Here is a 16729-nt window from a genome sequence, read left to right on the forward strand (position 1 = left end):
GTAAATTTTTCCAAAGTAAACATTATTTGCATTGTATGTAGACAGTGTTTGTTTAAATGTACCTATTTAACCTGTATTTCCTCATTCTACCTTTTTATAAATCAAACTTCTGCCTGTGCTCACTTTCCTTCTTACTGAGGGTCAACTTTTAGGTTCCATGAATGAAAGCCTTCTGGAGGAGAACTCTGGTTTTAATCTGATAATTTCTAAATTTTTTTTTTTTTTTTTTTTTTGTGGGACCCTCGCCAGTGGCCGGGGATTGAACCCGTGCTGCAGAGGCTGCGGCAGCCTCGCAGCCCAGCGCTCAACTGCTGCACCACCAGGGGAGGCCCGATAATTTCTAAATTTTATCCCTTATAGAGAAAGATAGTTTTGATGTTTATAAAAGTAATGAGTGGTAGGTATTTCCCTTACCCTTTTGTAGCTCTTTTGTCCATTTTATATTGTTTTTTCTTGAAACTGCTGCTTTCTGTATGATTGCCTGCTGTTTTAGGTAATCTGTGTTTCCTTTCTGGCTCATTTAAGATGGTAAGTCTGGTATTGGAGTTCTGTAGTTTTGGTCTATGTCTCAGTTGGCATATTTTGCGCTTAGCTTACATATTATTTGACAGTTTCTTACATTTAACCATTTTATGAATCCATCTTTTAAACTTTTAATCATAGATATTTAATATTTTATATAAACATGAGAAGATTCTGTATCTTTTTACTCTTTCTGACCTCAGTCATAGCCATTGAAAAATTTATGTTCTTGACAATTATTGATTGAGTTCACATTTTTTTGACCTTAGTCTATATGAAGTCTAAGTGTCAAAATTTGGGTTGCTTTCACCAGAGAATTTTTTTTTTATTATCATAGCCTAACTGAGATAATTCACACATACAATTCTTCAATTTAATGTATACATTTCAATGACTTACTAAATATACTTTTAGTATATTACTAAAAGTCAGTATACAGTTATTATTCCAGTACCCCACACATTGTTGACTCACACATTGTAAACAGAGTCACCAGGATCCTCCAAGGTCTCTTGGCTTGCCACCCCTTCACCCCAGATTCAATGAGTTTCCTCTGGATCCTATGCCCACCTCCCCAGTTAGTATAATTTTGATTAGCCACCCTTAATTGGATCACTTGGGTGGTCAGGCTAATGCTGCCCTCTCCAGGATTGATGTGAAAAGTCACACTTTCTTGGCTAGTCCCCTTTCTTCTACTATTCTCTCTCTTGAAAGATTTTTTTTTAACAGCTTTCTTAATAAATGACAACACATGCTATGATTCATCTCAGGGCAATGCTGTTGAAGAACCTGACCTAATCCCATTATATTCCTCCAAATAGGTACAAACAAGCATAGATACAGGGGCTTGAACTTGCATGGAAGCAATACTGTAAAACAACATCTCAGTGTCCTGCAAAGTCTGAGCACACTCAGGCGGACGCGCAGGGGGCCAACTGATCGCCTACGTCATGAAAATCTAAATAGATGCAAACTGCGGCTTGGCAGCTGAAGCCAGAGAGAAGGATATTTTAACTGAGGTCGTGGGCCAGGTAAGATCAGAATCATAAACCCGACTTTCATCACTTGCAAGCAAGTAGAGAGCAGTGCTTGGTGCTACTCGGGGGAGCCCTAACCTGGCTTGCAGAGATCATTGTCAGGAGGTGATTCTTAAGCGAGCGTGCCGAGAAGAAACCCACTCACACCTCGAGCAGTGCAGGGCCCTTGAATAATTTAAGGAGAGACGTGAACAAGCCACAGAGGAAACCTGGAGGCACCAGAGCCTGTGGAGCGGGCAGCACTGGGTACAGCTGGTTTCAGGAGAGCGGGTTTCAGGGAGGTCGGTTATGGAGCAGCCTGGTGGGCAGAGCCCGTTAGAGCGCGAGCACAGAGCCCCGAAGCTGGCTGGCTCTCGCAGAGGCTTGGAGCAAATCTGGGGGTGCAAGGCTTCTTCCCGAAGGACAGGAAGGCACTTGAGGGGCCAGCCCTTTTAGGCATAGGCATGACTAAAATAATGGAGACTCTACAGTTTTGCCACTAGCAAGAATAGGGAAGGGGTGAACCATCTTGGTCCCTTCTGGTTGTTTCCCGAGTCATGGTTTAGTTGCTCCCAGAGTCACCGACCAACTCTAAAGAGACTTGAGACCAACTCTAAAGAGACTTGAGGGTTCCTGGCCTAACTTTAGCGGACCTACTAGGAACTGACCTCTAACCTTGATCCTGATTATTCTCTTGCCTCCCACCCCCACCACTTTTCAGAATTCTCACTAAAATTTTACAATTTTGTTATAAGTCCTTAAGATAGTCAGAAATATCTAACGTGTCCCCTGCATCTCTTTCGTTTTCTTTTTCCCTTCCTTGAAGTCATGTTCTGGTTACACTGAAAACATCTTCGGTCAGTTTCACCCTAGTTGTAATTGACCCTTTGTCAGTATCTGTAAATATTTCCAACTTAAACTTAGAATAACAAGTTGTATTTCAAAGTGTGTAACAATTTTAAGAGGATTGTAGCTAAATTAGGTCATTAATTCTACTGCTTTTCATCTCTGCCAGAGTCTCTCAGATTATTGAATACATCTTGTAAATGCTTTTTTGTTTTTAAGTCTATCTAATTCCTGCCTCCATTCCCAACCCACCTTCAACATCATTCTCTGTCTGGAACCACATGGCATTTATCTTGGACACTTAGATATTTGGTTCCCGTGGTGCTTCAGGTATATACCCTAGAATGTTATCTTTGTGCTTTATCTAGTCATCAATTTCTGCAATTGAAAGTAAATTTGGTAAGTTTGTAACCAGTTGCGTGGCCACCATGTGTGAATGCATGAATGCGTTTTCTCTGTTCTGGAAGGAGTGGAATTTGCTGGAGCATAAATCCTCAATGTCTGACTGTAGATTGAAGCTAATGAAGAGGAAGGGGAAGAGTGGAGAGCAGGGTGTGAATGGAGCCCTGTAGACTGTGGAAGAGGACTGTGGTTACCTTGGTGGTGGGTGTGGTGACGTATATCTGAGGAGGTAAGAATCTGTGCCTTTGAATCACATACACTATGTAGACCAGTGCCACCTCAAACATTAACTAATGACTTACATTTGAAAAATGAAAAGTGAGGTTTAAAGTAAACAAAAAGAAAAAGTAAAAAAAGAACACCATATACAAAATAAAGTGAAATCTTCCACACCACTAAAGTCTCATGACTTGACATAATATTTATAACATGGAAGAGACTTATAGATTTTATAGTTATGCTTTTATAAATTTATGCTCTTATAAATGTCCTTACTTGGGACTTAGAAACTAGGGAAGAAAATTGAAAAAAATGGCTGCATTCACCCCACTGCAGGCTCAGTATTGATTTCAGAAGATGAGACAAATGTTAGCTATCACAGAATTTGTATCATACAAAAGATAAAATAATTTTGTTGTTTCAAACACAGGAGTAGGTCCACCATCTTCCAAAATGAATAAAACTCTCTGTCCTTAAAGTTGAGAACTTGGTGAAGCTTCCAAACTCTGATGCAAAAATGTTGTCAACAGTATATTCTTTTTTTTCCCAGCTACAGATAATCAACTTACAAAAAGTTTCTAAAACCTGAAGAAAGAATAACATTTAAATATTACATGATCATTATCTCTCCTCTCTGCATCTATTTTACATCAAATACTGTATAAACCAAAGTGTCTAGGAAGAAATAAATGGCATTTACAGTCATTTTCTTTGCCATGGGAGTGCTAATGTTCAAGCACATCTTTTTCAGATGCTTTGTTGGATTCCACGGAATATTTCTTCTGTTTCCAGACTGTTTGATGCAGGATTTCACAGCATCTCCTTTTTCCCCCCAAAATCCTTTCCTCTGGATTTCCAATGCCCCAACTGAACTGTGTGATGAAAGGCATAATATAAAGATAGATATGAGCCTCTTCCCCTTAACAGGTAGTCCCCGGAAAAACGTCATAAAACAAGGTATTTTAATATTTTATTTCGATAAACTTGGCTACTATCCTTATATAGATTCACGTACAGGAGACAGTGTGAATGGAGGAATCCCCCAGTTGGGATGTCTGCAAAAACATTTGGACAAAGCTGCCCTTGACATTGCCTATTACATTGGACCAAACAATGTGGGCTTGGCTGTAATTGACTGGCAAGAATGGAGGCCCATCTGGGAAAGAAACTGGAGCCCTAAACATATTTACAGAGATATATCTATTGACTTGATTCGCCAACAAAATGTAACACTTCCTTTGAATAATGCCACCAACATTGCCAAGGGTGAGTTTGAAACAGCAGGAAAGACTTTCATGCTAGAGACTTTAAAATTGGGGAAATCACTACGGCCGAAATACTTATGGGGTTTTTATCGATTCCCTGAATGTTACAATACTCATTATAAAAAAGCTGGTTACAATGGAAGTTGCGTTTATTTAGAAATGAAAAGAAATGATCATCTCGGCTGGTTGTGGAATGAAAGCACCGCCCTTTACCCATCCATTTATTTAAATACTGATGTAAAGAATTCACGATATGCAGCGCTATTTGTCCGGAATCGCGTGCGGGAAGCCCTTCGGGTTTCTAAAGTGCGAAACCATACAGACCCACTTCCAGTGTTTGCATACCTCCGTCCAGTGTTTGCTGATAAGTCTGATAGATTTCTGTCTAAGGTAAGTAAATCAAGGTATGAGGGCAATGAAATAGTGTCCACCGTGGTGTTTAATCAAGTTTAACATCATTTTTGGAAGATGGAAAATTTTGCTTTGAATAGCCTTTAGGATTATGTACACGGGTAGGACGCATCATTACATAAGTACAAAATAAGAAGGTTTCATCTCTAATGCCTTTGCAATCATGGAATAAGATAGCACAGGCAATGATTCACTCAATTTCTTCTTTTTCTTTCCTGGGCCTGCTCACTTGTCAATCGAAGTATTTAAAATCATACAGGAACTCAGTGTGTTTGCTATAGTAGGACAGTGGTTATGTAAAACATGAATATTAATACTGGAGAAGTATTTAAAAATATTATTGTGGGCTCTGCAGCTTAGCTTAGGTGTTACTGTCCCATGTATCACACTTTCAAGTTATTGCACCTGTTAATTCTTTCTATTGCATCCACCAGGATGACCTTGTGGACACAATTGGGGAAAGCATGGCTCTAGGTGTCTCTGGAATGGTAATATGGGGAGGCTACAATTTAAGCCGAACTATGGTAAGTGGTATAGGTAGGCATTGAATCAAAACATTTCTTTTTAATGATTTGGGAAATTGTTGTGATGGTCAATAACGAAATAAGTACTATGCTCGGCACATGGATACTGACTGAATCAAATTTCATTTGTGTGCTATTGTGAGGCAGAAAACTGTAGCTGTTCCCAGTGAGGACACAAATCAGTGAGGTTAATTAAAATTCTCTAGACTAGACAGCCAATAAGTAGCCAAAAGGTGAATAGAATGTGGTTTTATGACTTGATTTTTGGTGATTTTTCTACCACACCTGTGTTCTCTTATTTTTGTGGGACCCTCGCCGGTGGCCGGGGAACGAACTGGTGTTGCAGAGGCTGAACGGGCAGACTTGCAGCCCAGCGCTCAGCCGCTGCGCCACCAGGGGAGGCCCTGTGTTTTCTTCTTAAAAGAACTACAATTAGTCAGCATGAATTCCTTTGCTCTTTCCTTCTCTTAACTGCTCTTCATTGAACAATTATTTATTCAATCAATCATTGAATGACAGTCAGTTGCAGGTGTCAGCAATTGATGACTGTGGACCAAATCTGGCCAGCTGCTTACTTTGTCGGGCATCTCAGTGAAGAATCATTGATACAGCTTTATGATACAGCTTTAAATGGGAAAATAATAAAAAAGAGAATAGCATTTCAGGATAAGTAAAAAATTATAGAAACTAATATATCCCTGTGTATCAGTAAAGCTTCATTGGATGATAGTGCTATCATTTGTTGAGGTTTCCAGGACTGCTTTGTCCTTCTTGATGGATGTGGAAAAGCTAGTGATGTGCCTGCCTTGCAAAAAGTGTGATGGACTCATGGCCCCGGGGAATTCTCCTAGGACAGAGAAGAGAGACTTTGTATTCAAAGAGCAGAGGAGATCTTTTGATCATTTTGTGCTTAAGACAGAAAAACCATAATTTTATTTCTGGTATAAAATGCAACCGCCGGGCCTCCCAGGTGGCGCAGCGGTTGAGCGTTGGGTTGCGAAGCTGCCCACAGCCTCTGCGGCGCCGGTTCGATCCCCGGCTGCTCCCCGGCCACCGGAGGAGGGTCCCACATGGCGCGCAGACCTCTCCTGCCGCCCGCTGCTCCCCTCAGCAGTGTACTTTGGTCCTTCTGCCTGCTCTGCTCCCCGCTCTGGCTCTGGTGAATTCTCTCACCCTCCTGTGCTTCTGACTGTACCCACAGTCTGTATAAATAAGTAAATAAATCTTAAAAAAAAAAAGGCATCAGGAAAAAAAAAAGAAATAACACAAAATAACATTCAAAGAAACTGATTAGTCTAATGGAACAAAGTTAGTCCCTTTCGTGTGTTAGAAAATCATTTAAAATTATTCTCCTACATATATTTCTAATTTTCACTAATTGTTCCCCCAAATCTATGAACCCTGTTTGAAGGGTTGATCCATTTTATGATGGAGCCACTTAATCATTTTCTTACTAAGTCCTTTTTTTAAAAAAAGGAACTTGGAACTCTGCTCTTACTTAGATGAAGAGTGAATCAGATATTCCCTAATGAGTAGGACGAATTGACATACTATTTGTCACACTTTTTCATTGTTCTTTAATCTTTACATTCTTCCGCTGTGACTCTCAGATCATCTTCAGCATTATTCATATAGGAGGGTTCCCTCAGCTTCAATGTGGCTATTTTCCACTTGATGACGCTGCCTCGGAATAGTCCCCGTGTGCTGTGTTCTGTATATTTTTGCTGCCTCTCCCAATTTGTGGTCATTTTTTTTTTTTTTTTAAATAGAGGCATGTTTTATTTATTTATTTGTTTGTTTGTTTGTTTTTGTTTATACATGCACTGGGTACAGTCAGAAGCGCGGGAGGGTGAGAGAATTCACCAGAGCCAGAGCGGGGAGCAGAGCAGGCAGAAGGACCCAAGTACACTGCTGAGGGGAGCAGCGGGTGGCAGGAGAGGTCTGCGCGCCATGTGGGACCCTCCTCTGGTGGCCGGGGAGCAGCCAGGGATCGAACCAGCGCCGCAGAGGCTGCGGGCAGCTTCGCAACCCAGCGCTCAACCGCTGCGCCACCGGGGAGGCCCTTGTGGTCATTTTGAATGTCAGTTCTATCATCACTTCCCCCTTCTTTCTATGGCATTCGTAATCAATAGAGCATGGATCACTTGTCATGTTGCCCCTAATTGATTGACAACTTGAGAGCTGTTAATTGCAAATTTACTTACAATGACTGAACTGACATAAAACAATTATTTTCAAATGTAAGCAAACCATTTCCTTCCATTCTGTTTTATCAGTTCCAGTGATGTGACGGAACCAGCTTCTACTGGTCCCAGCTCATGAAACCTGATTGCTAAATATCTAGGGATTTTGTGATCTTACAGTCATAATTAAAACTTAAATTATAAAAACTTAGAATAAAGTAAGTTAAGTGAAAAAAAAATAACTCAAAATATATAAGTGAGTTACTTCTTTGTGCTGTTATCCATACTCTATCCATTTTTCCTGTATTAGTGGATTATATGTGCTGTTCCACACTACACGCCAAACTGTAATAATGGGGAACTTGATCTCCAGTCTTCATCTAGTGATATCTGGCTGGTAGCCTGAAATTGACCATGGTTATACTATATACCTTGGATATTGACAAATTCCAGCCTTCATCTTTTAGAAATTCGGTTTTAGGTCTCTCAAGAGACTACGTCTTGAATAGGCTAATGACTCTCCAAACTGTTCCCATCCTGCCTTCCTCTTTTTGCCTAACTTTTGTCTGTGGACAAATGGAGGGTCATCTGTGCTTGGTATAAATTCTCATACAGACTCTGAACTGGGGGTAAGTGCAATATTGACAGAGTCCTTGCACACATGGAGTTTATGTGAGTTTTGGCAGTATAGAAACAATACACAAGCAAGAGAAATATTTGATGTTAAAAGTGCCTTGCAGGAAATAAAAGAGAGAGAGAGGAGAGGGAGTAGACAGGAAAGGTGTGTTGTGAGCCAGGCATTGTCTAATGAAAGCTGTGATCTAATGACAAGGTGGAGTCAACCATGTTCGAAATTAGAGGAAAGGGCATTTCAAGCAAAGGGAGCAGTAAGCGCAGCAGTTTGAAATGAAGCTGCCAGCTCATGAAACAACTGGTATGTCCAGTGGCTGAGGAGGATTAACTAAAAGGAAGGAAGGATTAATCAGATTAGGCTGTATGCAAAAAAGAGAAGTTGAGTTTTGTTCTAAACACAATGAAAGGCTATTACAAGGTTAAGAAGAAGTTTTCTTGCCATCATTTGTTGTTGCTAGTTTTTTTAATATGTGCCATTCTCACTGCTGTAAGATGGTATCTCATGGTAGTTTTGATTTGCATTTCCCTGATTACAAGTGACAAATGTTTTTTCATATGCCTGTTGGCCATTTGCATTTCCTCTTTGGAGAAGTTTCTTTTCAGCTCTTCTGCCCATTTTTTGACTGAATTATTTACTTTGTTTTTGTTGAGTCTCTTCAGCTCTTTGTAGATTTTTGTGATCAGTCATTTATCATTAGTGTTGTGTGCAAAAATTTTCTCCCAGTCAGTGGGATGTCTCTTTGCTTTGGTTACTGTCTCTTTTGGTGTACAAAAGCTCTTTAATTTGATGTTGGTGAGGATGTGGGAAAAAAAGGAACTCTCCTGCACTGCTGGTGGGAGTGCAAACTGGTCCAACCACTTTGGAAAGCTGTGTGGAGATTCTTCAACTTGTTAAAGATGGAGCTTCCATATGATCCAGCAATTAATTCCACTCTTAGGTATTTACCCAAAAGACACAAAAACATTAATTCAAAAGAGCACCTGCACCCCTGTGTTTATAGCAGCACTATTTACAATAGCTAATCTATGGAAACAACCCAAATGCCCAAAAATAGATGACTAGATCAAAAAGATGTGGTGCATATACACAATGGAATATTACTCAGCAATCAAAAAAGATAAACTCATGCAATTGGCAACAACATGGATGGAGCTGGAAGGGATCATGCTCAGCAAAATAAGCCAGAAAGAAAAAGAAAAATACCAGATGGTCTCACTCATAGCAGGAATTTAGAAAACCCAAATAAGAGACCAGGAAAAAGACTAATTATAATAAAGTAAAATTTAAAATCAATAAGCAACTATAAACTAGAGACACACTACAGGGGTCAGGAAGAAGAGTGAGTAGGATCAAAACAAGGGGGATGGGAATTGTATGGGGACTATAACCAAGATGAAAATGCATACATTGTGCAAAAATGAAAAATGATGTAAAAATATATAAGATAAAAATGCTCAAAAATAATAAAAAGAAGAGGTTTTCTATCAGTGCTATAAAAATTACAAGACTGGTTTTAAACAGTAGAAATTTATTATATGTACTTTTCCAGGTCAGAAGTCTAACATGGGTCTCACTAATCTAAAGCAAATCAAGGCATTTTCAGGATTGCAATACTTTCTTGGGAGGATCCTGATTTGTTTCTTTGGGTTGTTGGCAGAATTCATTTCCTTTTGATAGTAGCTATGAGATCTCTATTTTCTGGTTGGCTCTTGGTCTAAGGGCCACTACATTCTTTGCCTCATGACTTTCTCTATTTTAAAAGGCAACAATGCTGGGTTGATTTTCTCTTACCTTGGATTTATCCTCTACCTTGTATCTCATTTTACCAAACCCAACTGGAATCAGTTCTATGTTTATGAGAACTAGCCTGAAAGGATCCTGCTAATTCAGCTCCATCTCTCCCCATCTCAGTGTTCACACCCTTCATCATATCTGTAAAGTCCTTTTGCCATGTAAGATAACAGAGTTTCAGGTTCCAGGGAATAGGGTTTGGGCAGCCTTGGAAGGCCATTATTCTATGGATGGGAAGGTAGCAGGAAATAGATTCAAGTGGAAGCTGCCAAGATTCCTCCACTTGCCTATTGACATACCACCACCTGCTTGCTCTTCTGAAGACTAGAACCACCTCCTCAGCACTGTCATCATGAAAGAAAGTGACTATCTTCTGGGTATAGAAAAGGATAGTGTCCCAGTTTTAGGACACCCTAGTATCAAGAGGGGTCATTTTCAATACTCAGATTCTGCAAATAAATGCATTTATAAAATAACTGCTTAATTCACCCATAACATGAACTATAGGTCACATTTACTATAAAGTGTATTCAGTTGAACCTCTGTTATTTTGAACTAGTAATTTTTTTAAATAATAAATTTTATTTTTATATTCCCCATACAATTGCAACCCCCTCATTCTGACCCCAATCCCTCCCCTCCCACCACCCACCCCCCCAAAAGTGTCTCTGGTTCATGGTTTTTTGTTGGACACAGAAACATCAATTCCAAAGAACACCTGTACCTCTATGTTTATAGCAGCACTATTTACAATAGCTAAGCTTTGGAAACAGCCCAAATGCCCAAAAATAGATGACTGGATCAAGAAGATGTGGTACATATACACCATGGAATATTACTCAGCATTCAAAAAAGATAAACACATGCAATTTGCAGCAACATGGATGGTGCTGGAAGGGATCATGCTCAGCGAAATAAGCCAGAAAGAAAAAGAAAAATACCGGATGGTCTCACTCATAGCAGGAATCTAGAAAACTTAAATAAGGGACCAGGAAAATGAATAACTATAAGAAAGTGAAAATCAAAATCAACAAAAAACCATGAACTAGTAATTTAGAAGCCATATCTTTCCAATGTTATTTAAATGTGCATGGAAAATGTGATATTTATTATATTTATAATTTCTTGAGGAGAAATAATACACTGGGTCCTAAGCTACTACTTTTTTGTGCCATTAATCTTTTACCACAGTCCTATGATGCCCATGCTGAAATCATCCTACAGATGATGAAGCAAATGCATAGGCTCATTAGCCTCTCCAAGATCATTAGATAGGAAACTAAAACTTGGTGAGTTTGGAAGTTTCCTAAATTGACTCAGCTAGTCTAGTGGAAGTGAGATTCCCAGAGTAGCGGGCTCCAGAGCTAATGCTCTAACTGCTGTACCTCATCCTCATCTGTGCCTCCGTCATCCTGGTTTGTTTGTGAATTATTGAGGAAGACAAAGGCTAGTTTATATAAGTCTCAGTGAATTAATCAGTGCATGAAACAGCATATGAAACTTTCAAATGTTAATACATACATGTGGAATAGTCTTGCTTGTGAAGGTAAAAGTGATAAAATAGTTCCTCTTTCCCTGGGCTTATTTCTTCGATTTCCTTAGAAATTTTTTATTGCTAGGATTTAATTTATATAGAAACTAACTTATCCATTGTTATTTTGATCTTATAATTACAGGAAGTTTGCCAAAGCTTTGACACTTTTATGCAAGATTTACTGAATCCTTACATAATCAACGTCACCCTAGCTGCCAAAATGTGTAGCCAAGTACTATGCAAAGAGAAAGGAGTGTGTGTACGGAGAGACTGGAATTCCAGTGACTATCTTCACCTGAACCCAAAGAGTTTTGTTATTCAACCTGTGAAAGGTGGAAAATACACTGTACATGGGAAGCCCACACTTGAAGACCTGCAGCAATTTTCTAAAAAATTTCATTGCAGCTGTTATTCCAATATCAATTGTGTGACTACAGTGGATGTGAATACTACAAATTATACTTATGTATGTGTTGGTAATGATGTTTGTATAAATGCCTTGATAAACCCAAAACTCAGTGGTCCATCAGATTGGAATAAGAGACGTTCTATTGCTTATGGTAATGTCTCATTTTCTTCTCCACTTGCCAGAGCATCCCCTTGTGTTTCTGGAAAAGACCTCAATGAGAACCCCAAAACCAAATGCTTAGTGGAAGCTCTCTCCAACAACCTTCAAGAAGATAGTCAGAGTCATTTATATATTCAAGACAATAAAAACGAAATAACTTCTTCCAGCACAAGTTCAGTGCTTATTAAATTTCCTATCTATATACTTCATGGTTTTTTTGCTTTTACATTTTTATACTTAGCAATTTAAGTAGATGATTTGCTTTCATGCACAAGATAATACTTAGAGTTTTGTATTTGAAGTGTTTATAAAAATACGTGGTTAAGATAATTTGACATTTGAGCAAAGATTATTTTCTAATATCAAATTAAACTTGAAATTATTATTGATTATTATTGATGGATAAACAAAGGAGACTGATCTCCACCTTTAATTTTCAAAATCACAGAACTCTTTAGCTACTAAAACCATTAGTACAATATTATGACTGAATCTGCATTTGATTTGAATCTTGATTACTAATGGAGCAAAGAATTTGTTTTGTATGATGTTTAATTTATATTTTCTGAATGCTTTGACTCTGTAGCAAAGATTTTGAATACTGTGAATGTATATATAAAATGCAGAGGTAACAATCTTAAGAAAAACTGATTGTAAGGCCTGTAAGACCTAGGTTTTACCTGTGAAAAGTGAAGGTTTGGTTAATACCAATTTACTGAACATGAATGTCTTTGTAAATACTTCATAATTCATATAAAAATATTAAGAAAATATTAATGTGAAAACTATCTTTTGTAATGCAGTATGCAGTTCAGTCTTCAGCAAAGAACTATGGGTTTTAGCTACTTCGACTTAATCATTTCTCCCCATTGTATTGTATAAAACTGTAACTTTTTTTTTAAAGATTTATTTATTTATACAAGAACTGGGATACAGGCCAGATGTGCAGGAGTATGAGAGGATTCACCAGAGACAGAGCAGGGAACAGAGCAGGCAGACGGACCGAAGACACTGCTGAGGGTAGCAGTGGGTGAGACAGGAGAGGTCTGCTGCACCATGTGGGATTCTCCCTGGCCAGGCTCGAACCCGCACTGTAGAGGCTGCGGACAGCTTCACAGCACTGCACTCAACCCGCTGCATCATCTAAAACCGTAACCTTTAAAAAAAGTTTATCCTGTCAACTTTGCTTTTGATTTAATATCTTCAAAGTTCATATAGAAAGTATTCCAATTTTCTTTCCATTCTTGATTCAAGTGACAATCTTGTGCACCCAAAATACCTTATTTCATCTAAATATACATCCACATCCTTCAGAGAGCATTTATTGAATGTTTATTCTCTGCCAGTTTCAGTAGGAAGCGTCACAGTTTCAAGAGGAGGGCGCATGCTTTTTGTCATCAGTGAGTTTGGTGTAGGTATGAAGAAGACAGACATTAAAATTGGAAAATTACAAGGGTGCGTGATAAATGTTATGATAGAAACTCAGCTTGCTATGAAACACAAGAATTTGAGGGTCAGAGAAGAATTCCAAGAGTGTCATAAACTACCATGGGTCCCATTGGCTGGCAGGTTGAATAGCAGTTGGGTAGTGTGGAAACTCAAGACAGAGGAACTTGAGAAGGGTGGAACATTGAGTGTGGTGTTTAGTGCAGTGAACAGTAAATACAGGCCACATAATAACCTTTGGACTTTCTAATGCAACACTCCCACACCCCTTGGTTTACCCAATTTTTTTTTGTTTTTTTTTATTTTTATTTTTAATGCTATTTTCTTTTTACATCATTGATCATTTTTAAACAATATTTTCTTTCCCCACCCTCTTAGGTTTAGTCCCCATAGAATTTCCTTCCCCAATGCACCCGTGCACCATCACCACAACCCCTATTCTCCTCCCTCTCTCCCTCTGATCCCTCTCCCTCCTCGTCCCCTGCAGTATACCTCTGATTTATAATTGTATCTGTTTTTGCTTTGTGTGTTTTGTACTGTTATTATTTTTTTACATTAATGTCTTACTTGGTTCCCTTATATTCCTGTTATGAGTGAAACCATCCAATATTTTTCTTTTTCCTTCTGTCTTATTTCACTGAGTATAATTCCTTTGAGCTCCATCCACATTGCTGCAAATGACATGAGTTTATCTTTTTTTTGATTGCTGAATAATATTCCATTGTGTATATATATGTACCACATCTTCTTGATCCAGTCATCTGTTTTTGGGCATTTGGGTTGTTTCCAGGTTTTACCTATTGTAAATAGTGCTGCAATAAACAAAGTACAGGTGTTCTTTTGAATCAATGTTTTTGTGGGAAAAAATCTTTGTGCTCCATTCAACTGATAAGGGATCACAAAGATATACAAAGAATTCACATGGTTCAACAAAAACAAAATAAACAATCCAGTCAAGAAATGGGCAGAAGAACTTAAAAGACATTTCTCCAAACAGGAAATGCAAATGGTTAACAAGCATATGAAAAAATGTTCCACATCCCTTATCATCAGGAAAATGCAAATCAAAACCACACTGAGATACCACCTTACACCAGTAAGAATGGCACATATCCAAAAAACAAGCAACAACAAATGTTGGCGAGGATGTGGTGAAAAAGGAACTCTCCTACATTGCTGGTGGGAGTGCAAACTGGTCCAACTACTACGGAGAGCTGTCTGGAGGTTCCTCAGTTTACTAAATATGGAGCTACCATATGACCCAGCAATTCCACAATTAGGGATCTACCCTAAGGACACAAAAACATTGGTTTGCCCTATTTTTGGTCCATGCATACATAGCACAGCATGTTACCTTTGTCTAGTTTTACTCTCCTCTGCCTCCCTGTAATGGAAGTATCATGAAGACACATTTGGTCTTTTAACTTGATGCTATAACCACAGTGTGATGAACAGTATCTGGTACTGTTAAAAGTTAGCTAATAAATACTTTTTGGCAAATGAGAACCAAAGGGGACAAGACATGAAGGAATTTTAAGCATGGGAGTTGTGGTGACCACTTTTCACAATTCATGTCCTCTTGGGTCAATGCTACCCTTTGCCTTAGATCTGTCCTTCATCTCAACTCTACTTAAGATTCTACTGCCAAAGAAGTGTTTTCTTAAGTAAGCCACAAAAAAAATACATAATTGGATAAAAATCTGGAAAAGACACTGTACAGAGAGTAGTTTACTTTGAACACCTTAATGACCATCGGGTGTTTGAGGACTTAGAGAGAATGGAGACAGTAAGGTGAATTTAAAAGGGCATGGAGTTTCGAGTTGGATATTTTTAAGGGCAAAGCACAGTTTGTAGCATTTACTTGCACTATGAGTGTGATAGTTAACCTGGATCAACTTCCATTCTGATAAAATGGCAGCAACGCATCCCTTGTCAGGTTCTTGAGAAAATGGATTAATATGACACATGAAAGGCTCTTGGTCTTAAAAATAGCTCAATAAATATCTTTGGGAGAAAGAGGAAAAATATCCTTTTTTTATTGGGTACGGGAAGGTGACTGGATGGATTGTCAGAGCAGTAGTTTTCAGCCATGCCACACTGGTCATGAACCCAGTAAGAAAAGAAACCACAGCAGAAAAGAGATTGCACAAAAAATTTTTATGTAATATGTGCATATACTTCTACATGATTAGGTTTGCTGAAGTCAAGTTGAATTTTTTTAGATCAAGTATTTTTGCCAGGGAAACCTGTTGCTTTGACAACACCACACTGATAAACAGGAGTCATGGAGCTGGCTGCACTTTGCAGTATGCGGCTGAATGAGCAAGATCCTGCCCTTTTAATTGATAGAATGAACATACAGCATCAGTTACATGGGGTAGGAGGAAAAGATGGGTGAAACTGAAAATATGCTTTTGTCCTCTAGGGCTTTAGGGGGACATGAGTCTGCTGATCAGATAGTTCTTACCTGCTTGATGACCAAGCGTTGTAATTGAAACCATAGCCAGACCCTCTGCCATGGTTCCAATCTTATCAACAAGGCATTCCACTGATCAGCTTCTGGGGTCCCTTGTCATACATCGGTCATCAGCACCCCCCCCCAGGACATTCCTGGTCATACCTCGTGATGCATAGCCTTCCCAGGGTGATCAAGCTTTCTGCTCTTGGTTGATTTGAAAGGCACCTTGTAAGGTTTGGCCCCTGTGACTGACTGACTGGGCAGTTCTGACCTTGTGTAGGAATGCACAACTGCAGGTAACAAAAAAATGGTGGCCAAACAGGCTCCTTAAGTCTAGCAGACCCACAGTAGCCTTACTCTTAAGGAGCTTGTGTCCAGATGGCGATGATAGATAAGTAAATAGAAGTTGTGCATAGACTGTGGCACATGAATAAAGAACAACAATTTAAGAACTATGTGTAACATAGGTTCATCAAATAAATTAAGAGTACTAAGGGAACAGAGAAATTAAAAAATTCCCAAAGTCCAGTGTGAAGACAAAGATTGATGTGAGCCCAGTGGTGGGAGAGACCCATTTGTGACCTTAGGAAAAGGACTCACCAGGACCAAATGAGGTAACGTCGGAGCTGCAACTTGAAGACTTGAGTAGAAGTTCACTAGGTTGAGAAGCAGAGAAAAGACATTCTAGGCAGAAACTAGAAAGGACATGGCATGAGCAGGGAAATATAATAGTGTGGATGGTCCTAAGAAGACGAAAGTTAGGATGGAAGTATTCAGCGCTTAAGAAAGAGGAAACCATGTGGCCTTGAATTTTAACTTTGATGTTTACCTTTGTGGCCTTGAAAAGTCTTTTTGTTTCAGTTTTCTCATCTTTAAAATGGGGTGGTGGGCCTTCCTGGTGGTACATGCA

The 16729-nt window shown here is 39.0% G+C and overlaps 1 protein-coding gene across 4 annotated transcripts; it reads left to right on the top strand.

Annotated features, from left to right (window-relative positions):
• Positions 1 to 1443: 1443 nt before the first annotated feature.
• Positions 1444 to 12701, top strand: LOC119246260 (hyaluronidase PH-20-like). Of its 4 annotated transcripts, none has more exons than XM_037512586.2 (5): positions 1444 to 1553; positions 2852 to 3015; positions 3556 to 4660; positions 5116 to 5205; positions 11490 to 12701. In XM_037512586.2, exons 3-5 carry the CDS (start codon positions 3695 to 3697, stop codon positions 12162 to 12164), a joined length of 1731 nt encoding a protein of 576 aa, XP_037368483.1. In that variant the 5' UTR covers positions 1444 to 1553; positions 2852 to 3015; positions 3556 to 3694; the 3' UTR covers positions 12165 to 12701. The 4 variants fall into 4 exon arrangements, with proteins under 4 accessions (XP_037368483.1, XP_054548597.1, XP_037368492.1 ...); XM_054692622.1 differs by having other exon boundaries at positions 2896 to 3015; XM_054692623.1 differs by lacking the exon at positions 1444 to 1553 and adding an exon at positions 1925 to 2783 and having other exon boundaries at positions 2896 to 3015.
• Positions 12702 to 16729: the final 4028 nt, after the last annotated feature.

The sequence above is a fragment of the Talpa occidentalis genome, unplaced genomic scaffold, assembly GCF_014898055.3.
Source record: "Talpa occidentalis isolate TD23 unplaced genomic scaffold, MPIMG_talOcc4v2.1, whole genome shotgun sequence".
NCBI lineage: Eukaryota > Metazoa > Chordata > Mammalia > Eulipotyphla > Talpidae > Talpa > Talpa occidentalis.